The following is a 26,300-nucleotide window of genomic DNA, read 5'->3' as shown; positions in this document are numbered from 1 at the left end:
ATATTATCAAAACAGTTGTTTATTTTGTACTTCAGAATGAGCACTGATCTTTTTTTTCAAGATGTATGAGGTTAGAAAACTAACTATAATAATGTATTTGAGATTTATTGAAGTAGATACATTAAAGAAAATTATATGGTCAATGTATAGTTGAATTGGTATGAAGCACTACAGGTAAAGACAGCTCTGGAAGGATTAGAATTCAAGTGGAATTATTTCAGTGGATAGAATGTATCAGGCTGTCAGCTAATACGTTGTGTAATGTAATGACAGTAATTTTTAGAAGGAAACTTATGGTGATGCCTTTGTTCTCTAGTACAACATGATTTTATAATGGGTTGTAGTTTATTAGTTCTTATTTTGAGATTAATTTCTTGGACACATTGGTGTTGGTGTAAGTTATTTAGCTGAAAAAAAGTTACTTGTATGGCATTTTAAAAATCTGTTCATGATTTTTCTATTTACCCTAGGCTTTGAACACTGGAGTATTTAATGAAGTCCTGTTGTGAAAACTGGAAGATGTGTAAATATATTTGGCATTTGCAGTTGAGAATTTCCTGTCTTTAAGCTGCAGTGTGTGTGTATATATATAATTTGTTAATCATTGGAATTAATCTGATGGATAAGACTGCTTCCTAATGAATTCTGTAACCATATAGAATATAACTGTGGATATTTGTACTTTAGTGAAAATTATCACTGATACTGTGTGATGCATGCTGTACAAATAGAGATGTTCTTCCATCTTGAAGAGAATGTGATCTTTCTCCTAGGGAAGCTGTCATCATCAGAGCAAGAAGAGCCATTATGCTTCTTACTGTGTTCCTCTGTTATCTTATTTTGTTTTGGTTTGTATATTTTAATCTCTTTTGTTCTGGAAAAATAAGTTTATGCCACCTGAATTTTGCATCTTCTCTGGAACTTGCTGTTGCTACAAATATGAGGGAGGTGAGCATCACTAATATCATATGACTATGGTTGCTTTTGGCCAGCTGAGACTGTTCTTGCTAGTTCCTTGCTAATTTGGTTCAAAACCTAGACAGCTGGGGTACTGGCAAATAAGGTGTTGTTAGATAGAATAAAAATGCTATTTTTAAAATGGGCTGTTAACTGCATATACATAGGTCAGTTAAAGTTGCCCTATTTGCTTTTTCATCTTCATTCCATATATTATAATGAACAATGCTTTTACATGTCTTTGAATTATTAGCTGTCATAAGTATGCTGCACACTGCAGTGTAATCTCCTGTTTTCTGGATGTTGTGGTTTTAGTTTGTTTATTTTTTTAAAGCGGTTCATATCAGAAAGTCAACTAATTTCTTGGAATCGAGGGGAATAATTTTTTTTTTATGTAACATCTATTTCTTTGTATAAGTTAAGTAAAATACAACCACTTATAATGATTTCAGATTAACTAACTGAAATTCAACATTTAAATGTCAGTATGGTCCTCTTAACATTGTGGATGTATCCTACCGTTAGGAACATGAGAATGAGAACTACTTGTGACATGCAGAGTAAGCACATGATAAATGTAGCTGCAGGTATTTAGAGTTTATGACTTTTAGGTGTTTACTGCTTCCTTTGTGGTATGGATTTTTCCTGTTTCTCTTTCCAGCATTCTTCATCTTTTCAATTACACTGCCAGCAAGTTTAACTTTCTTAGCCAATTAAGGCTGCGAAGTTGAAGAGTTTTCCACTGAAGTGGACAAAAAATGATCATGCAAACTACTTTACTGATCATGCTCAAGGATGAGAACTCACAGACTTTGCAGATGGAGAGTGGTGGGGAGGGCACGGAGTGACATTGGTAGTGAAGTTGCTGTTTACAGTTTGGCATCAGCTTTGGATTTGTGATGCATATAGACTGGTACAGGCTTTTAGCCTGATGCACACAGGGTTTTAGCCTGGGGTGATCACCAGTGGTTAGACTGCTTAACGCTATGCCAGTCTTGCTCCCTATCTACCAAGGTATAAAGACAGTCATTTTGGAGTTAGGAAGTGGAGACGCTGAAAGTTGTGCAGGAAGGTGCCACTAAATTTTACATATGCAAGAGATTGTTTATGCTTGTGGATGCATGGGGTTGTTTCATAGCACTGGAGCAGATGGAAGTTATATATGTTTGTGAATGCAGGCTTGCAGGAGAGTTTTGCACCTCCAGCTGGCCTGTTGCAGATCTCTGAAATGAATGTCCCCCTTATTGACACTTGCTGAACTTGCCTGCCCCTTGTTTCTTAGAGAATGCACAGTTGTGGCTTCAAAAACTGCATGTGTTCAGCTGTTTAAGCAGGTTGAGAAGGGTGGTAGCATATGCATTTGGCAAGCTGAAATGTGTATTATGCTTTCTGCTAATGGGTCTTTGGAAAAAAAAAATAGTCCTAGGACTTCCTCTGCAAAAGCTGCAGGACTCTGAGGGTTTGTAGAAATGACGTTGAGATGCATGAAACAGCAAGGCTTTGTCAACGAGCAGACAATGTCATACTCAACTGTACTATGTGTACAAAGCATTTTATGAAATTAAAGTGACCGCTTTTTGATCTAGTAGTCCACAGCATATTGAGATCGGTCAGTGCCAAGAAGCCATTGCTTGTTCATCTAAAATATTGCCTCAGGAGTAGAAAGTATGAATAAAGTTTGATAGGAAAAAATAACTTTGCCGAGATCTCTTTGGAAGGTGTTGGGATATCGGGATGTTTGCGAGTGAATTGTGTAGCTATGCAGAGGAGACCAGTGTGCAACAAATAAGCCATTAGCCACAGTTTGTGCTTAGTGCCTGTTATAAGAAGTCATCTTGATCACTGATGTGCCTACATGCGTTGAGGCATAGAAATGAGTTTGAAGTCCCCAAGTGCTTTCCTATTGGAAAACAATGTCTCAGGTTTTGTCCTAGGACAGTAAGCTCTCTTGTTTAAGTGCTGGACAAATGCGTTCCAGCACAATAAAAGAAAACTCCAGGGGCATGCTACATACGTATGTGTTGGAGTCTGCAAGTGGGAGGTAGTTATAGGCTACAGGTCATCCTTCAGTCCTGGACAGTCTCTATCTTATTTTTTTACTTTTTATTTAGTATCTGGATGAAAGCTGCTGCTGGATGGCTTTTACAAGTGTGCTAAATAAGATTAATAACCTTGTAAGGTAGGTGCTTGATATCTTACTATTAAGAGCATATTGCCGAATAAGACTGGCGTTTTTGAGATGCCACCTAAAAATGTGTTTGGGGAGCTCTTGAGATAGTAAGAACTGTTTTTCCCTTTCCCAGGGAACTGCAGACTGAGGGAGCTGTTTTCCTATACAGCAGGACTTCAGATACATGCAAAAGGCTCTGTATTTAGAGCAGGATAAACTTATCTAGGTTCTGAAGAGGGATACTAAAGCCCAGTGCAGAAAAGATGCTTTCCTGGAGTACAAGCTTCTGATTTACAGTGCAACAGCAATCAGCAAGAGACAGTGTTGTCTGATGAGCTGTAAATGCTTGGGAGGAAATGTACTTTTGTTTCAAAATACTGACCCATACATTTCCCCACTGAGTACAGTCAGTGGTTGTCATACAGTGTTAGCCTTACTCATTTTAGCTAAGTTCAGTGAAATCAAATTGCTGTCTTATTGGTATGAGCTCTTGTCTGATAAAACTTCTTAGGGATAGAAGGGAATGGGCACCTTCCACAGCATGAGAAAGAAACCTGTGGGTTTGGTGGATGTAAGAGTGATAGATATACACTGTCGCCTTATTCATCATCTGGCTCTATTGGCCATAACCCTGTTCTATTGAAGACTTAGGAAGGATATGGGTGGGGAAGTTGAATATCAAGCTTTGGTCTGCTTTACTGCTAGACTGTGAATATAATTCTTTAAAATGTATTTGGATTATATTGAAGACTGCTAGCAGAATGGGGTGGTGTGGAATACGAGCATGGCAAGAGCAGTTTTTAACGATGTATGGAACACAGATTGGGCTGGTGCCAAAGGCTACTAGGGCAAAGACAAATGCAAACCCTTCACACTTATTTAAAAAAAAAAAAAAGGGGGGGGGGGAGAAGAAATGGATTAATCTATGCAGTTATATAAGCCTCCATATCTGCTGGTGGGAGCAAATTGCTTTCACCATACCTGATGATGGTGGTCTCAGTCTCTGGTGTTCAAATTCTGTGACTTGTTTCAGGTCCTGAAAAGCCTATATGACATTGTCCATCCTACTGTGTAGTATGATTCATCTCTTTGTATTGGGGTGATTTTTCCTTTGGCCTCAGCTTTGTCATTGTTGCTTTTTACTTTCTTCCTCATGAACTTGAGAATTATTGCTTTAACCTCACACAGATTCAAGTGTATGGTTCCATGTCTAAATTTATTGAGATGATATTTTGAGAATATCTTGCTACGATCTGAGCAGTACCCACCTCAAAGGCTGAAGGTCAGTGTGTTGGAATGGTGTAAACCTTCCTTGTGGAGGTAGTACAGGAACGCTTAACTTCAAACTTACTGTGATGCTCGCATGATTGAAGGACCAATTGGAGGGCTGCTTATCTGTGGAAAGGCTGTAGAGTAGTATTCTAGATGATGCAGGTAAGCCAAAGGGAGATGTAGTAAATACCAGTGGCATTATCTTCTGGTGATAAGGTCCTGACCTTAAGGATATTGATTGGCCACTAATGGAAATATAAGGTGAACCTGCTATTAATGGGGAATGGCAACATCTGGGAGAAATTGATGGTGTCATTAAATAGATGAGAAGAGGAAGAAAAGCACCTCAGTTCATATTTAAAAGCCACTGGGTTGGACCTAGAGGAGTGAAGTAGGCAAATAATCACAGTTCTGTGAAAAGGAATGACAGTTGTGATACTGTTCCAAAATCTCAAACAGGTCAGACTCTGGACCAGCTGATGTAATGGCAACTACTTTCAGACAACTTTGTTCTACAGTCTCATGATCCAGACCCTTAAGGGGGTTTACCCCTATCCATATGTAATGGCTCGTGTCTTTTATTTTGAACAGTTGTAATAGCCAGTCTGTTTCACAGTGCTGTGTTATTCTTCTTGTCCTCTTATGTAAGTACACTTGGTTTCTGTGGTATCAGTGGAAAAGAAAGTCAGCCTTGCAACCATTTGAAGTTTTTTATAGTGACATAAGACTTAATAAACAAGTTAGCTGTTGGTGGGAAAGTTAAATGTAAACTGTTTTTGTAAGAGTAATATTTACATTAGTGGGTTGTAAGAGGATTTGCTGATTGAATGCTGTACCCCAGCACCTGAAAAAATGTAACTGCAGTGTCAGTATTACCTTTGCATGCAATTGTGGTAAGCATTTTACACTTCTTATGATGGGAAGTATTTTTAACTAAAAAAGTTTAAAAAGCATTACTTTTTGTCCTTTAAAAAGGTCCCCAAAGAGAGTTATGCTTAAAAAAGGAAGTGTTTATTTTATTTTTCCTATGAAAAGCTTTTTTTTTTTTGGTGGGAGGGAACAGTTTCAGGGTAATACATGTTTAGTTACCTTTCGTAATATACATGAGAAAATCCAGCCACTCTTCGTATTGTTCTTACTCTTAGTTATGGAAATCATTCTTTCTTTAAAAGCTTGCTTTCTTCTTTGCTCTTGAGAAAACTGGCATACAGAGTAGCGCTGGCTCTTATAGTTTTACTGCAGTGTTATTTACTGGCTCCTTCAAAATGTCAGATTAAGAGTTGATTAAAGTGGCAAACTCCTTCATCAAATGTAATGTATGTTGTCCATTTGATATGTTCAATGAAAGAAGCAGAGAAACTGTAGTGTATAAAAAAAAAAAAAATTAAAAAAAAAAGTAGGCAAGGCTTAAGCTTAAATATTCAAAATAGTCCTTACAAGAATTCTGATCCTTGATATTAAGATATTCAAAATCAGTTAGGTAAAACGTCAGTACAGGAATATTTAAATGACTGTAATCATGTGCTCTTTTCCTTGAGAAATTCTGTTTCTTTGAGTGTGATCTGACAAGAAATCATAGGAATTTGTATATCTTAATGTTAACTTTTAGAATGTATTATCACAAGCTATTTCTTCATGTTTCCTGAATGAATTGTAAATGAAGAGTAGGTGTTTCAAAGCTGCCTGAAGAGCTGGATTTTTAACTGAGAAAAAACTAATAGGAGATAATATAGATAATTTGGGATATCTTTATGTATGAAGAAATAGTTTAGGAAGTCTGCTATCAAATCTCCCCACCACCTTGTTCTCAGACTGAAAACTCTTCTTTCTCAGCCTCAAGTCACATTGCCTGTAATCTTAAGTGTCTTAATTGCATTGATGTAGATTACAATCGATGCCAAGTTGCTTGAGGAGAAACAAATAGCTGTTAAGCTACTTGCTGGCTCTTTGCATTCTATTTGCATAGGGAAAACAGTGCTTGTAGAAATGCTGTTGTATTTTTTTTTTTTTATTTGGCAGGCAGAGTTGCGAGCAGCTGTTTTTTTGGCATTAGAAGAACAAGAGAAAGTAGAGGTAAGAGAACCTTAAAAAAAATTTCAAAAAATCAGCATCCCGATAGTTCTTCATGTAGAATTCAATATAATAGCTTTAATACTTTCTATTTCTGAAATGTAACAAGAGAAAATTATGTATTGCTGCATAAGAGCATGATGCTTTAAAGAACAGAAAACAGGACTACCAGGGTGTTTCCTGGTGTTTAGAAGTACGTGTTGTTACATAGCCTTTTGAAACTGTAACTTTAAGTAACTATCTCTGCTGGTTTTATATTGCTTCTGTCCAATTGACCAGAATAACTAAATATCTTTTCCATCAAATACTTCTTTAAAAAAAAAAAATCTAGTTGACTGATCAAGGTTTTATGAACTCTGAATAATGTCTTTTGAAATGTAAAATATTATAGTGGGGGTTTTTTTGACAAGCGTATTGTGAAAGCAATTTAATCCAGTAACTTGCCAAGTATGCTAATGCTTTTGGTATTTCTCACAAGGATGTTGTAGGCTTACTTCAGGATAATTTGCTTATATTTAAGGAAGAATTCTGAATAAAGAGATGGACTATGTACTGATACCTTGGCAATATAATAATATTAAGGGTATGTGATACTAGCATGATTAAGTAACAGTACTGCTGTGGTATGCAGACGCTAGTTTTGTGACCCCTTCTACTGCTGGCATTGCCTCGTTTCCTGTGTCTTTCCATTCCCTAGAACTAGAGAGGAGAGGGTGCTCTATGTCCAGGCACTCTGTTTCAAAAGAGTAATGGAAAACTGTCCTATTCCTCCACTGGTTAGATGGTTGTGCTCTTTCTGGAAAATTGCACAACTGAAACAAATGTTATTGTGACATTAGTAAGGAGGGGAAGTAGTTATTTTATGGTATGAGGTTCCATATTCCTGAAATCTAACATGAGATTGCTGAAGAAGACATAATGGAAGAGTGATGTAACAGAACAGTGCCATCTCTTACGGAAAGCTTCAGCATATTGTAGGGTACCCAGAGAACAACCTCCCGGACTATATGGGGAGTAATAGGGCTGAAGAGAGACTTGCTACATTTGACCTCAGATCACTCTTTTTTCAAACAGCTTAAATGCATCATGATATTTTAATTTTACACTGTAGAGACACTGAAAATATATTAATACTTATCACTACTCTGAACTCCTAAATATTAAGCAAGATACAGTTCTTTTTTCACACAGCCCTTTCTTGTGTGTGTTAGCATTTACGACTATAGTGATAAATACCTATAACAGATCCTTTTCTTTGAGTTAGGTTCTTTCCCAGGATATTTTGATATGTTAGGAATGGCATTTACAATTTGGTTTGAAAAATTCCTGAACAATTTTGACAAACGCAAACATAGCACATTGATTTATCTCTGTTTAAAAATCAAAGTTGAAGAGGGCAAATCTAACAAGGGAGAAATACCATTTTCATAATATATTTGAAGGTCTTTTAATTAATAGAAGATTAGTATTGATTTGTGAACCACTAATTAGCACAGTCCACACTTTGTCTAGATGATTTGTAAATTCCCATTTTTTAAAAAGTGGGACTGAATTTTCTTAAACTTGGCATTATATTAGAGGAGTAATTTGGGAAGTTACCTGCTTAACTTACCTTCTTATTCATTAAGTAAATAAAGATCAGTATGCTATTAAGAACTTTGGTGAAATTAGTCCAGCTCTGTAGCTTTTATAATAGAAATACTGAGACAATTTTAATTTGCCTAAGTAAATGTATGGCTCTGCAGCTTTTACTTGTACGTAGTAGAATTAATACAAAGGTATATTCTGAAGAACTGAATTACACATGCCAGGCATAATTGTGGAACAGCGCACACCAAAACACCGACTTGCTATGGTTTTCAATTTCTTGTTAGTATGAGGATGATGTTAATTACTGTTTGGTTTTTGCTTTTTGACAGAACAAAACACCTCTGGTAAATGAAAGCTTGAAAAGTTTTTTAGGTACAAAAGATGGTAAGTTCTTTGAGTATACTTCTCAAAATAATAAAAATAGGGAACAAAGGACTAAATCTTTGAATCTTTTATTAACAGTACAGTCTTCATGACATAAAGGATGCTTTTGTTCCTGTCAAATGTTGTAATAACTATTCATTCAGAATAGAATTCAATCTATAATTTTTGAAGTTGATATTGCTGAAGTTGTATTTTTAACTGAGGTGACCAATGCATTTAAATTAATATTTCATGATGAGTTATGATTATGCTAACTTGGAGCCATTCTAGACCAATAGAAACAGTAACCAGTGAAAACTCACTGTAGAGGTACGGTAGTGAATGCACATATAGGAGAAACGCCAAAAAGTCTTTAAAACAGCTGAATAGTTTAAAAAAAAAAAACCCTTACGCCTGGATTTTGTAATCAAACTCTATTTATGCTCCTGCAGTATTGCTGACTTAAATAATTTTGATACGATGGTTGAGTTAGAAATTAGGGAATTGGTATACAAATTAGCTATGTGGTGGTAGTTTGCTGAATGCCTAAATGATGTTTGTAGGAGTGTTGAATCAATGTAGATGTTTATACCAAAGCCAAGTTAACGTTAAATCTTTGAAGTAAGTATTGTTTCTGTCTGGTGTATTTTTACTCTTCTCATTTCCTTTTTAGGTCGCTTGGTAGCAGGTCTTGTTGCAGAATTTCTACGTTTTTTCAATCTTGATTTTACACTGGCTGTTTTTCAGCCTGAATCAAGCACAGTAAGATATACTGGTTTTATTTGTGTGCTATGCTGATTGTTTGGAGTGCATGACAATGAATACAGAAACTATAGTAGATTTTTTTAAGCCTCTTGCTTGTGTTTATTCTAAATAATTTTTTATATTTAGTCTGTAAAAGGTACTTATTGCCATAAAGACACATATTCCAGGAAAGCGTGCTAATATGAGTGAGTATTCCCTTTATAAAAAACAATGCTTGATAATATGTTAATTTTGAATTAAATTAATAATTTTTGTGAATTCATAACAGTATATACAACAGAATACTCCTGCAACACTTTTTGCCAATAATTTCACTATGTCATGATATTAAGTTAGTATTGTTAAATGAAAATTAAAATAATGTCAGTAATCTACTCTGAGAGAAATTTCAGTGAAACGAAGGACTTTGTGCAGATGCACGTGACAAAAAGTGATTGAATAGAATAGTTCAGTTGGAAGGGACCTGTGATGATCATGTAGCCCAACTGATTGCTTTTAGGCTGTTGATACTGAGTTAGAGGTTTTTCATCATGTTTGTCCCTTTGTCTCTTTTTATGATATAAAGGTTTTAATAATAAATTTGGGTTTGAAACAGTTCCATTTAACTGAAGAATTTATCTTTACATCTCAAATACTCATTTTTATTCTTAATGTCAGTTTAATTAGTTAATTTATTAAAAATCCAACTTTGTTAAATCAGTTAATTGACTTCTGTTTCTCAGAAGTTCATGTTTCTTTTTAGGGGCTTAACCAAAGAAAATTCCATACACTCTTGTCCTTTGCCAAATATCCTTAGCTGCATTTATTGCACTAGGACACATCTGTACAAAGATTCATGTTCATGCTACCAAATAGAAACAGTCATGCTTTCTGTCATGTTGCCACTCACTCTTGGGAGCAGTGCTTCATTCGCATTGTAAAGGCATCTCATGCTCTTTGAAATGCCCCCTTCCTTTTTCCAGTAAAAGTCTCTTTCACCTAATGCAGTGCATATATGAAATCTGGCCAAAGTTAAGCAAGTTGGCCAAGGCTGCTGTGTATAGTGCTGAAAGATTTTACTTTGTCTTCCTCTACTAGCCCCTGTCTCTGAGCAGTCTGTTCTATTGTCTCTTTATCCTCCATGTTTCAGTGTGCTTGACTAGTGGTGGCTTGCTTCAGTGTTTGTTTGATCAGTGTTTTGATAGGAAGTGTCACGAAATAATCATAAAAGTTCAAGACGAACAGGTGCCCTCTGCAGTATTGCCGTTCTGAGGTTACGCCCACCAACTTGGGTTTGCTGCAGCATTCTTCTTCTGCTATAATGTGAAGTTCAGTTTTAAAAAGTGTATTTTTTCTTTAATTTTTTCCTGTCAATTTTTTTTTTGGCTGATATTGAATTACTTTCATCCCTGTTTCTGTCCAAACCCATGTTTTTTTAAAGTGAAACAGAGACTGAAAGTAAGTGTTGACCTATGCTGGCATACTCTATATGCACAGGAATGGGGACTCTCCATCATCTATGAATTTGCTGGAACCACTGGCTAGGTGTCCTGGGATCCACTTTTAAATGTGATAGGCTAAAACAACTTGACCATATAAATCCTTAAATCCTGAAGCATGCTAATGATGAATACTTGCATATTTAAAACAATTTTGGATGGTCTGTGATAAGTTCAGGTACAGATCAGAAATAAATGATGCAATAGGCTATCATTACTTTAGTCCACATGCAACAGGAAGTCTTAAATAATCACTGTTTAGTCAAAATATTGCCATGTTAAATAAGATCAAAAAGTTTTAGGAGTTACAATACAAAATATATATTGCGTTTTCTGACAGTTATTTCTGTGTTGTGATTTTTTTTTTTAATGTTTGGTTTTTTCCTCCAGCTAAATGGCCTTGATGGTCGAGAAAACTTAGCTCGAGATTTGGGAATTATAGAAGCGGAAGGTACTGTGGGTGGTCCCCTGTTGTTGGAGGTTGTTAGAAAATGTCAGCAGAAAAAGATTTCAGGCAGTGGAGAAGTAAGTAGTGTTAACATGTAATTTCTTCCTTCATAATTCTTTATTCATTTTCATTTCAATGATAAAATAAACTGAAATTAAGGACACTTGGCTACTGTTGTAGTATTATACTCTTTCAAGTCTTTATTATAGTTAGTATAATAGGAAATGCCTTCAACATAGCTTATCAGAAAACAATGCTGAAAGATAAAGATTATGACTATTGTATTGCTTTTAATGCCACCCTAGTACTCTTTACTAATACTCTGCTACAATATAGTAACACAGAGTGAACCCAGATAAATGACACAAATCAGTGTCACTTACTTTCTAATTTCTAGTGTGGTTTGATAACACTTTTAGCTATACCTATTTTCTTTGGCAGACTTCTAATTTTAATATGACCTGAAAAGCCTAGAATTGGTTTTGTCAAAAGCTTTAAAGCTGTTTTCTGAAAACATATGTATTTAAAACTAAATATATGAAACTACTGAAATACTGAACTACCTGAAGGCAACAACGGTAATATTTTAATGGAATATATAATTAAGTTTTAATTAAATGAATGAAATCCAACCAATAGCATTTGCTTAGTCTCTGTTGTGATTGTGGCTCGAAAGAAAACTTTCTGCACCTGACAGGCATTCAGTACCCCAACAAAAGCTTAAATTCAGAAGTAGTTGTCATAGACTTCCTAACATAGCATCACAGTGTGACAGTTTGCGTACTGTGTGAGTGAGGATGGTAGCCTTGTTTCTTGTTTGATGGTATTATGACAAAATTCAGTATATTTTTAATAAGTGTGTCTGAAACTTTTTAGGTGGCTCCAGTTCTGAGTGATAGCCTGTGCCCCACATCAAAATCATCTGATGGAAGATCAAGTACACACCCTATTCCAAATAAGGTAAGATGGTTTATATATAATGAAAAAGCTACATAACATACATGAGATAAGTGAAAGAGAGAACTCCTATGAAACTGCGGATACAATGGCATTCACTTAAATGATCTTCAGAGTCCTGTACCTTTCTGACTGGGTAGGTGACAGCGCATACGCAGGGTCTCCGTGAGACACAGACAGGTTGGAGCTAACTTGTCTGTTTATGAGGTAGCTGGCTGATTACTGCTTAGGATTGATAAGGTGTTAGGATACAACTGTCTTTGTGTTGGGGCCTGTGACTTTCTTTTCTCTGCTTCCTGTTAGCACAAAATCTGTATTAACTAACATCTTCCAGGCCTCTAGTAGTCCTTTACATTTGACTAGAACTGATCAACAGGTTGAGAATTATGGGAGAGTGTAGGGCACGGAAAGGGGCATGATCACTTAAGCCTCTTTTCCCCAAGAAACCAGCTACCCACTGCACCCAGTAAAAAAAAAAAAACAAAACAAAACACCAAACCACCAAAACCCAAAAAAAGCCAAACCCAAAGCAAAACAACCCTGATTCAAGTACTAAAGTTTGTTCAAATTATTGATGTAATCTGATCACATAAAACGTTTTAATAGCTTTTTTCAAGATTACTGGAAATAACTTAGAAGCTTTCCAGCTCACTAATGAAAGCTAAGAAATATAGCTCTGCATGGATTTTCTTGTTAGTTTGTTCATTTGGGAGAGGGAATGATAAGGATAAAAGCAAATAAAAAGACAGTTCAATTTGGATCTGCTTCATTTTTATTCCAGTTCTTTAGTTTTTTGCCATGCAAAACCAGAAAACTATACAATTTGAAAAGCAAGCTTCATTCAAGATTAAGTTACTTTAATAGCTGTGCTTGTTGATAGTACCTTAAAAGTTAATACTTCTGTAACTGACCTTTGAATGGAAATTCTAATAATTTCAGACCTGCTTTAGGAGAAGATAATTCTTGCTTGGTACCAGCTTTTAAAACAAAAATCCACTAAAAAGTTCTGAATGCTGACTGTTACTAATACTGTTGCTTCATACCTGAGCCCCTACTTTTGGCTTAGGGTGTTTCTAGATTAGCTATGAACAACTACTGATGATGAGTTAGATGTCATAAATATTCCATTCTCCCTTGCATATGCCACCTTTCATCTTTGGGTTTAAATTACTTTATTTGAAATAAGTAGGTCAGAAAGAGAAGAGCCAAGTGTTTGTTATATGGCTTTTCCTCAGGAATAGTTGTTTAGAGGAGGAAAAACGTAGTTCCAGTAGCTTGTAAATTGAAAAAGGTTTCATATGTTTTTTTTGGTGTGTGCATGCACATGTCTCGAGGCTGGTCCAACCTCCGTCTGGTATGAATCTTATTCCTTTATGTCTGTTCTTGACAGAGCTTTTTGCAATGCAGTTACGCAGGTTGTTTGTTTTTTTTTTTTAAACTTCTACCCTTTTTGCAGTGGTTGAACTTAGCCAGCCAGTCCAAAATATGTTAGGGGAAGAGAGAGAGACACAAGCACAGAGGAGTATAGTATCTTAAGACTTGTTTCATTAGGAAACTGGATTGATAAGAATGAGTTTTAAGTTATGCCTGGAATCTCTGCTTTAGAGAAGTTGTCGTGGAGTAGTAACAGTCATTCCTGTTGTTTAAGATTATAACAAGAATAAATTACAGTCTTAGTTCTTTTATCACAATTGTTTGGGCCTGTACAAAACAGGAACTCCTGTACCCAGCTCAAATAGTGCTGTCTAAACTGCGTAGAAAATAAATATAAGCCATGGCTGAATGATTTCCAAAGATTAGTGCTATTTTCTAGAAGTGATACTGTATTGCAATTTGTTGTATTCTTTGTGTTGAGGTTGTCAGAATTCTTTTTCAGGCTGCGTTAGGGGCCTAAATAGTTTTCAGACTATTTAGGTGCGTTAGTCCATAGATGCAAAAGCTTCTCCTATTGACTGACTTCAGCTTAATGATAGTGATTGTGACTGGTCCAGTCAATAGTGGCATTTTTTTAATGTGTATATACTTAATCCCCAATAAATATATGGACTCAAGAAAGTGATTCTAAGGTTTATTCTGAGGTCTAAGTTTTAGAGAAACTACCAGATGGGAGTATTTAATTCTGAGCAAGAAGTATTAAAGGGTGGTAAAAGATCATTCATTGAACCATGTTTCCTTTTTTCAAGGAGAGTTTTGTGCATTGTTGGAACACCGCAGTTTTTAGAATTGAATACTTATGGTGTGCAGCAGCAGCTGAGGTGGTGATAAGAACACTTTCATTTACATGTTCTTTCTGATGTGATGAGGTTGCAAGTAGAATATAATTTCCAACAAGCGGGAATTTATGATCAGGCTTTTATATTTTTTTATACCCGTCTTCCTTGGCAAGCAAGTCATAATTCCATTGCAGTGGGAGATAGATGAACATGTTCTGGAAATGCTTTTCATAAATGTATTTTCATGGAGGATTCAGCAATACATTATCTCAGAAACGGGAGAAAATTGGTTTGTGTACAGATGTTTCTTCATAGAAACAGCAACAGCTGTTGGTCAGACTACATATTCCTCTAAGAATAAGTAGTGGGTATCTTAATGGGACTACAGTTTTTAGATTTCCCGCCCTGTGCCAGTTTTCCCTCTCCTTGGCAAAGGCAGGATGGGAGAATATTCTGCCTGTGCAACATACTTGGAGTAAAAATAAAGCAGAAGGAGGAAATCTTAGCCAGTCCCGGCTGGAGCAAGATGGAAGTTACCTGAACAGTTTAGACTTCCTGATTGAAACTTGAGATTCTCTGGTGGTTTTTCAGCAAACCTGTGAGCTGAACTGGCTCTGACTGTGACTTGGCAACCAATAGATGTAATGTAGAAGGGAGTGTGCTAGGAGAGACCAAGACCACAGCTCTTGGCAGCAATGAAGAATTACATTTGTTTAAGGGCAAGTGTGAAACCACAGTGACTTACTAACAGTATTAGTCTGAAACCCAAGGCAGGCATGTTGCTCTTTGAACCCTTAGCCATGGTTAACCTATCACTACAATTTGAAAGTAGTTGTTTCACTTTAGCAAAACTTTGATATATGAGTTCAAGCAAAGGCCAACTGTTGTGCTTCTAGTTTCTCAAACAAGATAGCAGCAGCTCACTCCCTCAGGGCCCAGGACAGAAAAGTAGCTGTAACTTCTTTTTTACTCCAGTCAGGGTATCACTAAGCTCTTAATTTTCAACAATTCTGTTCCTCTAGGATATGAAATTAAAATATTGTTGTTACTACCACTTACAGGTATAAGTACTTTTTCTTGTCCTAGAAGAACTGAGCTGCTGCCAGCAATTGAATGTGGTTCTGTGACTGAGACAAAATGACCTTGGTAGGCCTTTTTCAACTTCCATGGCCTACAGTTTGAAAATTTTACTTCAGCCTTCTGAATGAAACTTAATGGCTCATAAAGAAATACTTGTGACAGTGCAACCTACATATTGGTTATATGGATTAAACAATACTGTTGGTTTTGTTTCAAAACTGTTGCTATTCTTAGTGTGCAGGAAGGAAGTTAGTGAAATAAATAGATCTTTTCATTGGTTTTATTTTAGTAAGTCTAGGGGAAGATAAAAATTGCAGTACTGCTTGCTAGGTAGCAAAATGCCGTTGTTTAAAAATCCGTTTTTTCACGACAGCTTGATTATCTAGGTAAATTTCAGTATTGTTCTTTGGGCCACGAAGTTTTGCAAAGATATGACTTGAGGTGTATTACTTGATCTTAAAGTTAGCATATAGAATAGTCCTTACAAGCTTGAGTGTCTGTAGGACAGAGCCATAAGTGTGATATAAAGACTGAAAGTTATGTACTTTTCAATTATCTTGTTTGTGTCATTTTTGTTTTTACTATTTGGAGGGAGAAAGTGTCATTAACTGCAGTTGTCTCATGCTTGCTGCTTCAAAACCTAATATTATATTGCAGAGATTACCATTTAATATGGAAGTTAGAGTAATTTGCATGGGTTTAAATTGATTTCTTTTGAAGATGGTGGCTGTAACTAACAACATTTGTTTATAGATGAGTTGCAAAATAATATTAATAAAGCATCATGTAACTTTCAGGCTGTAAAACAAACCCCCCTATATTCAAAGCTAGGAGGTAAGAATCAGTCTGCATGTAGATTTCCTTATTTGATGACCAACATCTTTTAAATTGGTTGCTTTTATAATAGAGGTGATCTAGATAGCAAAGCAATGCAGAGGATGGAACAAAATTTTTTTTAATGGCAGCAACAATAAAGAACACTTCCTTTCTAAAGTGATAAAAACTTTTTTTTCTTGTGTGGTTCTTGATGATACTATCAAATTCCTGAGAAGTACTAAAATCTGAGCTAACTTTCTAAAAAGTGATGGTAGGTGTATATTATATAGTGTGTGTTTATATTACCACTTACAGTATTATAGGACATAAATCCAGTTTATGTGGGTTTTCTTCAAGAGAAATTACTTACTCCTTTCAGTAAGGGCTTTTTTCTTTATCTTTCAAGGCGGCTGAAACCACTCAAAGTGATACAAGTGTCTCATCAGGGGAAGCAAGCAAAAGAAGCATTCATTTTCTGCCTAATGAAACAAAACTAGATCCTCAACTAGAAAACAAAGACTTAAATGCCAAAGAAAAAAGTGATCCAGGTGTGGATGAAGATGATGTAGAGGGAGATTCCTTTTTTGATGATCCTATACCCAAACCAGAAAGAACTTATGGCTGGTAAGTAACATGGATATTCTACTTAATACAGGTTTCTTTTGTCCTCAGTATGCTTGCAGACCTTTGAGAGCTAGCTGATGTTTGATTATTCGCACTTTGTAAATGCGAGTGTTTAGTTCTGTTCTGGAACATTTTTGTTTCTGAAATGTGCATTTCTAAGATTCTATTCTTTGAAATGCACAGTGTCATCTGGGATCTCTTGGATGTACCATGGGTTGAAAAATGTATCACTTTAAGGTGCATCAGTTAGACTATAAAATGTCCCCAGCCTATTTCTTTGGTGAAATGAACATATATGAGGCACAGATGTCAGTGTCTCTTCATGCAGCAGAGCTACAGTGGTGATCAGCACTAAAGGAAGTGGACAATGACAGGGATAGTGCTTTAGCTCCGTAAATTCTGAGAATAAGGAAAGTTTTGTCACAGCTGAGGGTTTCCTCTTCACATTGCAGCACCTTTTGTGTGCAGTTCTATGTTTTTAGTGAAGTGTTGTTATTTCTGCATATGGCAATTTTGCAGACACTTCTGAAGGGCATTTTTTTATTGTTCATCTATGGAGTCTGATGACTGAAGAATACCATTTGAAACAAGAACTAGTGACTGAACTATACAATAGCTTTGTTATAAAACTGAAAAACCTACCTTTGTGTTATCATGTTGCGTTTTCTTGAAGCTTAGTTTAAATATCTCTATTGAGAAATGCTGCAAGATCGTTTCATGGTGTTCTTTTGCTGTGCTCAAGTAATGGGAGAATTGCTCTAGCTTAGTAGAGGTTACCAGAAGAGGTTGGAGAAGTGTTTGCAAGTCAGTTTGACAGTAGCTCCCCTTACGTTGGCTTTTCCCCCCCAACTATGTCGATAGTGGGTAGAACAGTATAAACTTTTTTGTATTATTGCTACAGTAGGTGCTTACTCTTGGAATGCGATCATTCTGGTATAACAGAAAGCAATCATGCCAGGTAAACTAGGTCTCTTTCTAGCAAATTATTGGACTCTCTGAGAAAGATTATTTATAATACAGCTCTAGTTAGATATATATAAAAGCAGAATGTTTTTATTCAGATTAGTGATTTTTCTCTGGAAAATACTGTGTTACAAATGACCCTACTGTGGTATTTTTTCTCTCTTTCTTATTGGAAATATCAAGATTAAAACTGTATCTGAGTGCATTTGCTCCTTACTCAAGAGCTCATTTAAGTAGCCTTCAACCGAAGTCTAACCATTGTAGCAAGTGGTTGTGTTGCCGTAAAATAGGTTTAAATGCTAAGTTGGGAAAAGTAGAAAAGGCTGGAAAAACTTCTGGATAAACTAGTTTCTTATTGTTTGAGCATTTTCATATGGCAGGAAAGGAAATTCACTTTGAAATAGGGTAAACTGGATTTCTTTAAAAAGACCATCCAAGAAAAAGACTCTTAATTATTCAGTAAAATAAGGATTTTTTTTTTCCTAGTAGAGAAACTCTACAGAAAAAAATATTTCCAAACTATGTGTCTGTAGTAGTCACAGTCCACCAAGTAGTAATTTGCACCTCATAATATTATTGTGATGTAGAATTATAGTAATGTTCCATAATAAGGTTTGCTGAACATGTTAATAATAAATGAGCTAGCAACTAATTGTGACTGAGCTGTGTCTGCCGAGTCTTTTACTTATACCCTCCTGGCAGCTCCTCTAGAGGAGAAAAAAGAACATATTCTTCAGGTGAAATCCTTTTGTGGTATGTTGTGCTGGTGTGCCTGAGTCCCAAGGGATGAGTACATAGGAGAGGTGCCAGCATCGCTCGGTTTGCAAAAAGGTAAATTCCTTATGGGAGCTTTGCCCATTCCTGTAAGAAGGGTGCATTAGAGAGGAAGGGAATAAGCAGTAACTAAGGACAAAGTAAGGGGTGATCCAAGCTCTCATTTCCCCTAGGTCTCTGACTCGTTGTATTAAAACACTTCAAAATTTTGAATGTGATGGTATGCATGATATTTTGGGGATATAGATACAATGAATGATTCAAATGTTGTCCATTACTAACAGGAATGGAATCACAGTAACAAACAGTTCTGGTAATATTGAATGTGAAAATCTTGATCTCTTTTTAATAGTGTTTCTTCATCCTTCACTTGCAAGTAGTATTTGAACTCAACTCTTTAAATATATGAACGGAATAGGTAGTAGCCAAGTGAACTTTAACACGTGATGATGAGATCCATCGTGCTTTGAGAGGTTTTCGTTCTGTGAACTGACTGCTCTTAGGATTAATAGTTTTGTCAGACATAATCTCTTTTAGTTATAAAACAAATTAATTTAAATATTGATTTATATCTGAATCTTTCTTCTTTTGGCTGCATTTACATGTGGGGATAATGAAAGGCCCCTTGATAAAAATAGTGATGCTGATGAAGGAGCTCTGTCTGTGAAAGAAGGCAGGCAGAAGTCTTTGCATAGGTGAGAAAGTGACTTTCTTACTGAATGTCTTGCTTGACACTTGTGCCAGTAAACTGTCTACTGTTTTTAAGATGGCAGAATGTTATAGTCCTTTTCCCTTGCTCTTTTTGGTGTAAATATTGCTGTTCTAGTTTTATGACAATTTCGTAAATAATAGAAAAGAAAGTCACTACGCACATTTTACACCTCTGTGAAGTACTTATTTATTTGGTTTGTTTTAGGAAAACTGAAGCTAATAAAGCAGGAGGTCTAGCATCCCTTTCTGACGCACCGCCTCTAAAAAGTGGGTTAAGCTCCCTGACTGGTGCACCTTCGCTAAAGGAGTCTGATAGTAAGTTTTCACATGTTTTTGTGTTTTGATGAATGTAGGAGATATTTCCCGTAATGTAATGAATGATCTATGCATTCAGATGCAAATGTGATACAGCCTACTGTCCTGGTATCGGCAGGGATAGAGTTAATGTCCTTCTTAGTAGCTGGTACAGGGCTGTGTTTTGGATTTAGGATGGGAACAAAGTTGATAAGGCACCGATGTTTTAGTTGTTGCTAGGTAATGCTTACACTAGCCAAGGACTTTCTAGTTTTCCATGCTCTACCGACTGAGGAGGCTGCAGGTGCACGAGAAGCTGGGAGGGGGCACAGCCAAACTGGCCAAAGGGACATTCCATACCATGTGACGTCATGCTCAGTACATAAACTGGGGGAAGCTGGCCGGGGGGGGCCGCTGCTCGGGGACTGGCTGGGCATCAGTCGGCGGGTGGTGAGCAATTATACTGTGTGTCACTTGCTTTGTGTATTATTATTATTATCATCATCTTATTATTATTATTATCATTTTATTTCAATTATTAAACTGTTTCTATCTCAACCCACGAGTTTTTCTCACTTGTGCTTTTCCAATTCTCTCCCCCATCCCACCGGGTGGGGGGGAGTGAGCGAACGGCTGCGTGGTGCTTAGTGGCCGACTGAGGTTAAACCACGACAGCTACTTAATGTGGCACCCTTCTGGTTGTAATATGCTTCATAGGAATGCGTTTTTCACTGAGTGATCGCATACTGGTTTTGATATATTATGCTACTATTGGGGCATCTTATGTTTTGGAGCATGAAATACTTGCCTGCGCTCCTCTTTTTGTGTGTGTATATAAAGCAGTTTTCAGGAGTATAAAATTCCATTGCTCAGTTTTTAACTGAAATTAACTTACTCCTTTTTATTGTTATCTTACATTATTTGCACAAGTTCTTTAGGGATATTTGCTTTCATGTTGTAAAACCTGATCCTGAATACTGGGAGATTGTCCCTGTTTGCTACTCATGTTTTCAAATGTTAGCAGAGTTCAGACCTGAAAATTGGATATAATATATAACTTTATAATATAGTATGGTAATAAGGTTGTTATAAAAGAACACTTGTTATAAATGGTTGATGGTATGTTTAAGTGTGATCTTATTAGAGTCACAAATTAAATTTCTGATATAAATGTTTTTGTTTTGTTACAGATTTGAATAGAAACTCTGTTTTGAAAGACCTGAGGTTGGTGAATGCAAAACTGGGATCACTAGAATTAGGCAAGTAACTGCTAAACGTGGGTAAGCTCTGACACTTTTAACTGTAAGTTCTGGCCCAGCTTCTTAGAGGAATCTGAGAAACTGAAATATGCATATTGAACTAAAATCTTCAGCTTCTACTTCTGTCACTCTATTTAACACCATTGTGAAACTTACTGGAGTTAAGAGCAAGATCTGATCTAAAGGTATACAGAGAAGTGAAAACAGGTGTCTTGTATGTCGATCAGTATTTTACACAGGCAGCAAAAATTTGATTCGTTCTGTGCATACATCTGCTAATATCAAGTGATAAATTTTGTTTTCTAGGTTTCTAAGAAAAGAAGGGGCTTTATATTTGCAGAAAAAGATAGCAGCCTTACTGTTTTTCAGTGTCATGTTTACTTGCCCTCCACACCTTTGAAAGTTGCCTTGTAAGCTTTAGGAGCAATATGAAGATGATGTGTTATAAGTAGTATCAACTCTCTCTCAAAATAGAGCTGCCAAGTATTTAAATTTTGTCTTCAGCAATGTAGTCAACATCCTGAAAACGTATGTTCAATTTCAAAACAGTTTGTGTAAATGAGATTGAGATTAATTAATGACAAACATAAACTCAGCTTCTCTCCCTAAATCTGCACAAGTAATTTAATCTACTCCCACTTTTGCTGGCCATCAAACCATGTATTTTGGTGTAGGAATAGATTCCTTTTTGCATTTCCTGAAGAGAAAACTTGTTTCATTAATACCTTTTAAAAATTATTTAGGAAATGGAGATGACGATGAGTATGCTGATGACTTCAACAGGTAAGAGAAGGATGATATTGCAGTAGCATAATATTTCATGCATTATAAGCATATCCACTGGCATATTTGAATTATTTCATAGTATTTTAGCTAGTCACTATTGCTGGTGTCTGTCAGTATCTCTGAACTCCTTTAAACTTAGCTTTGCTATTTTAATACATACAGTTACAAATTTAAAAAACCAGATCCTTTTTGTGTAGGGGGTAATGAGTTCCTTAAAAACCTGGTGCTAACTTTAAGGTGATAAGTTGTTGCTTTCTTTTGTGGAAGGTGTGTGTTTTTTTTTTTTTCCTGAACCAAGCACTTAGCAATGTTTTAACACTTTAATTAATGCTATTAGACAATGAATACAGTGTATGCTGAAATATTCAACTAAAAAATAAAGCATCATGAGTAGTCGGTAATAAATATTTAACAGCCTCATCCTTACGATGTGAAGGTATTGGTGTTGTAAATTGCAGGATTGAGGCCTAAGTATTTATCAGTATTTATCATGGCTTCATCTTGGTAGAAAGCCTTTAGTTATTAACGGTTTTTAAGTAACTTTATATTTAACGTGCTAGGAAATGAAATCCAAATAAAATGTCAGGTATAAAGTGAATGTAATACCTGGATGTTCAAAAAGAAAGTCTTATTTCTACATTTATGGTTTTCCTTCTCTTTAGTACTAGTCATCGCTCAGAAAAAAGTGATATCAGTATTGGTGAAGAAATAGATGAAATTTCTGTGGAAACAGAGGAGTCGAATGCCAGCGATAAAGTATGATTCTTTAAAAATTGTTCTTCTTGACACTCTTCTGATCTTGTCTTGACTTTATTTTAACCTTCTGTGAAGGAATGTGCCATTATCATAGGTTCCCTGGATACACGTTGAAGTTGTATTATTTGTTATGTTCTGTATTTTTACACCTAGTATTCCTGCCAAGTTAGATACTATACTGATTAAAAAACAAAACAAAAGCCCCGCAGCAATTGTTCAGTAGCACAATTCACTGTCTGTTTCTAGGCATGTAAAATGTATTCGAGCCTGGTTTGCTATCCGGCATAGGGATGTCTTATCCTTATATCTCAAGATCTGTCTGAGCATCTCCTAAAAGAGTTGAAATCTCACTGAAAGAGCTTGAGGCCAAAAGGATGGGGTGCTATATGAAGGACTACAAGAAGTAATACTTACTGTTTCTATGATTTCTGAGTTTGTAATTTCATTTATTTTCTAGCTTGAAGGCATCACACAAGACCTTACCATTTCTCAGTTAAGTGATGTTGCAGATTATCTGGAAGACGTGGCATAGAATTGGACAGCAAAAATGTTTCGTTGTGCTGGACTAGAAGACTGCTGTGGACTGTTAATTTCAGACAATCACTTTTTGCTGGAATGTCCACTCCCTATTTGTGCCTTGTATTTCAAAAAGACTGTAAGTGGAGAAGGCTTTTAAATATTCTTAACAAGAACTAAATGAAATAGTGCGTTCCCATTTGAGTCTGATATCAGAATTATTTTCTTCATTTGGTTCAGCCAAACCTTTTACAGCGGGAGGTGGATTTTCCAAGCAGAATGTCCATTGCTGGCAGTGGACATAATAAAAACTAATCGATAAGAGAACATCTGCAGAGAGGCATGTGGCTTTATAATGAACTTGCACTGTTATTGTAACAGTCTGAATTTTTTTTTAAAGATAACCAAAGCAAGAACCTTCAGAGGTAGTGGTTCAACTCACTCTTCTTTTAATGCAATTTTGTCAAGTCAGCATGTAGTACATATTTATGGTAACTCTAGCCACAATACCTAATTGCTCCAGACTTACTTGAAACTGCTGTTTTTCAGACTCTTCTGAAAGTTGGACTTTTTTTTTTTTTAAAGGCATATCAAGTTGAGAGTATCTAAACTCTCAAATCTAAATTTAGCTAAATTTAGGAGCTAAATTTAGCACTAGTCTCAACTCCGAATATTCTTGTTTAAATGTTTGTCAGACCATTGATGTTAAGACCTAAGGTGTTTTTATATGTGATAATTTCATCGATGTTATCTGTTGTTAAATCACGAAAAGTAATTTTGTAAGGATCCACAAATCATTAACTAAATCTTATTGGGTTTTGTTAAGTTTTTAACGGTGTGGTAATGGTTTGTGGAGCTTTTATTATCGAGGGCTCTTCATGTGCTGTAAGCTCACTTTCATTCTTGATAATCCTTGTTACGTAAAAATGAGCGCCGAAAAGTGAAACCACTAACCTTCTGTTTTTCAGAGTCTGACTGCTGTACAGAATTAAATCCAAATATTTTAAAATACCATATCGAAGACATTATGGACACTAAGTTCTAGCTAAGAGCAAATTCTTGTGTTTTCATTATACTCTTGCAAAACAGGGTCAGTAACAGAAACATGGACAAGTTTCTTTAACGATACATGGCGCTGCTATAATATATAGGTCATGGACATTTGTAAGACTGAAACAAGACTTCAAAATGTGCACTTTCTGAACATTGTGAACACATTTGGAAAATATACATGTAAGTGAATATAAATAACTTAACTTTTTTTTAGGCTTTGTAATTTTTTTCAGGAACACTGTTGGCCTCTCATCAATGGTCACCACAGTGGAAGTAGCATGCTAAACTAAAGCCATTGGTTAAGCATATAGAGCTGCTACTAGCATTGGATGCTGACTTAAATCTTTTTTTGCACTGGGCCAGCAGGCATGGAGCAGTGCTGGGAAGTTAGGCTTGTACAGTACGTAAATGATTTGAGAGGAGAGAGGAAAAGTGTGCCTTTTATTTATGTGCACCCCAAAATAGCCAGCAAAAAAGCATCAGGATATTTAGTCATGGTGTTAACTTCTAACTTTGTGCCATATTGTAGCAGCTGAACACAGAGGAGAATTTTTTTCACCCCAAAAAATTAATGTGCCATAGACTTCAGATAGCAACAATGTTGTAACATATGATACAACCTGTGTAAAAATTCCTTTAAGTATGGGGGAACCTGTGCCTCAAGATACTATGTATGAAAAGTTTGGTTTGGGCTTTTTTCTTTTTTTTTTCTTTTTTTGAAGAAGAGCAACAGCGTGTCTGAAGGAAATACAATTCCACTCAAACACCTGGGAACAACTGATTTCTGGCATTCGTTTTTAAGGTGTATGGAATAATGTAGAGACAGTGTTGTCTGCTTTTTTACATGTCTTGGGAAAATATGATGTTCCGTTACCTGTTAGTTGTAGGATACGTGGCAATTTATCATACCAAAAGAAGCAAACACTTTATTAAATGATTTCTAATTTTATTTGAAGATGTGGCCTTTTAAATAACTAATTAGATATTTTAAGTGTTAACATGACTCTTGTTAACAGCAAAGTGTTGTTCTCTTACCTTGGGGGTTACTTGGAGACCTTGCACTTTGGCTCTAATTTAAGGAAATGCCAAAAAGTGGTAAGTTTCCATGCTGTTCCTCCTGTGGGCTTTTACGGAATTGTATATAATAATTCAAACTGCAAAATAAAGCTGTTGTGCTGGCTAAATTGTATTTTTGAGACTTCTTGAATCAAAAAATCTTAACATTTAGGAAATTCAGGATGCTTTGTGGGTTTTGGGGGGGTTTTCTTGAAAAATGTTTTTTTTTCAGAGTTAGTCCAGTCCGCAGTTGAGAATGTGCGTGTGCTCAGGTTTCTTCGAAGCCCAAAGGATCTTGCAATTCCTGATGGTGAAGCTTTAATTAGTCTTGATTAAGACCAGACTGAATAGGGTTACTGGGTATCAGTCTGAGTTGTCAGATGGCTTACGATTCAACAAAGGAAAAAAAAAAAATCCCATCTCGATTGGCAAAATTTTGTCTTGTTTACCACTGCTAGTCTGAGTTACTTAAACATGACTGACAAGCTAAGCTCTCTTGAATGCTTGCTTTGCTGTACATTTCAAACCATATTGTTTGGTATTTTACATTAGGCTTCTCCCTAAAGGACCTAATGCAGTTGAATACCCAACCTGTTAGAATTAACGAGAGCCCTGTCTTAAAGATGGGAATGTTCCCGTCCAAGTGTTCTTCGGTGCTGGTTCTGTCTTTTCACAGACATTTCTGTGAACAGAGAAGGACGTGTCTGAGAAGGGGCACTTACGACTGGTCTGCGCAGTTCTGTACCAGCTAGGTCTGGTTAGAAACACGCTTTTTTGTTAAACGCTCAGACTCTGTAATTTGTTTAACAAATCCTGTGATTTCCAGAAGCAAAAAATTAAGGACTAAGCTACGGCTGACAGTTCCATACCATTAGTTACAGCTGTGGTAATGAAGATGGATTATAAAAACTATACCTGTCTTTTTTTTTTTGTAGTGAAGTTACTGTATTCCACTCTTTTTTCTTTTTCTTTTTTTTAACCAAAGTGAGAAACCATGGCACACCTGATCAAATATTTCCTCGTAAGTGATGTTTTCCCCAACAGTAATAAAACCACTCTCAGCATTAGACCGTTTTGATAATATAGCCCTTATTTAGACAATATATCTAGTTCTTGAGACAACTTAAACATTTCTGTAACTGACAGGGTGGTTGGGTGAAGATGATAGAGAAGGGTTTTACTACTTTGTTTGCTTTTTAGCACAGTAACTTTCACTGAAATACGTTCTACAAAAGCCCAGCCTTCTCTTCAGGAAAGAATGCATCTGTGGCTATTTCAGTTCAGTTGTAGGTAAAAGCTAACAAACTTGTAGTTTTAGCATCGTCTAGG

The 26,300-nt window shown here is 36.1% G+C and overlaps 1 protein-coding gene across 1 annotated transcript; it reads left to right on the top strand.

Annotated features, from left to right (window-relative positions):
• The first annotated feature begins 4,555 nt into the window (after positions 1-4,555).
• On the top strand, positions 4,556-25,095 carry FGFR1OP (FGFR1 oncogene partner). The gene is made up of 12 exons (XM_009329258.1): positions 4,556-4,561; positions 6,284-6,472; positions 8,389-8,443; positions 9,096-9,184; positions 11,056-11,190; positions 11,990-12,073; positions 16,586-16,803; positions 19,457-19,566; positions 20,736-20,804; positions 21,548-21,587; positions 22,253-22,346; positions 22,804-25,095. Exons 1-12 carry the CDS (start codon positions 4,556-4,558, stop codon positions 22,876-22,878), a joined length of 1,164 nt encoding a protein of 387 aa, XP_009327533.1. The 3' UTR covers positions 22,879-25,095.
• The last annotated feature ends 1,205 nt before the right edge of the window (positions 25,096-26,300 follow it).

The sequence above is a fragment of the Pygoscelis adeliae genome, unplaced genomic scaffold (assembly GCF_000699105.1).
Source record: "Pygoscelis adeliae isolate BGI_AS28 unplaced genomic scaffold, ASM69910v1 Scaffold77, whole genome shotgun sequence".
Classification (NCBI taxonomy): domain Eukaryota; kingdom Metazoa; phylum Chordata; class Aves; order Sphenisciformes; family Spheniscidae; genus Pygoscelis; species Pygoscelis adeliae.
The sequence above is the reverse complement of the archived record's forward strand: the minus strand, read 5'-3'. Positions and strand labels throughout refer to the sequence as shown.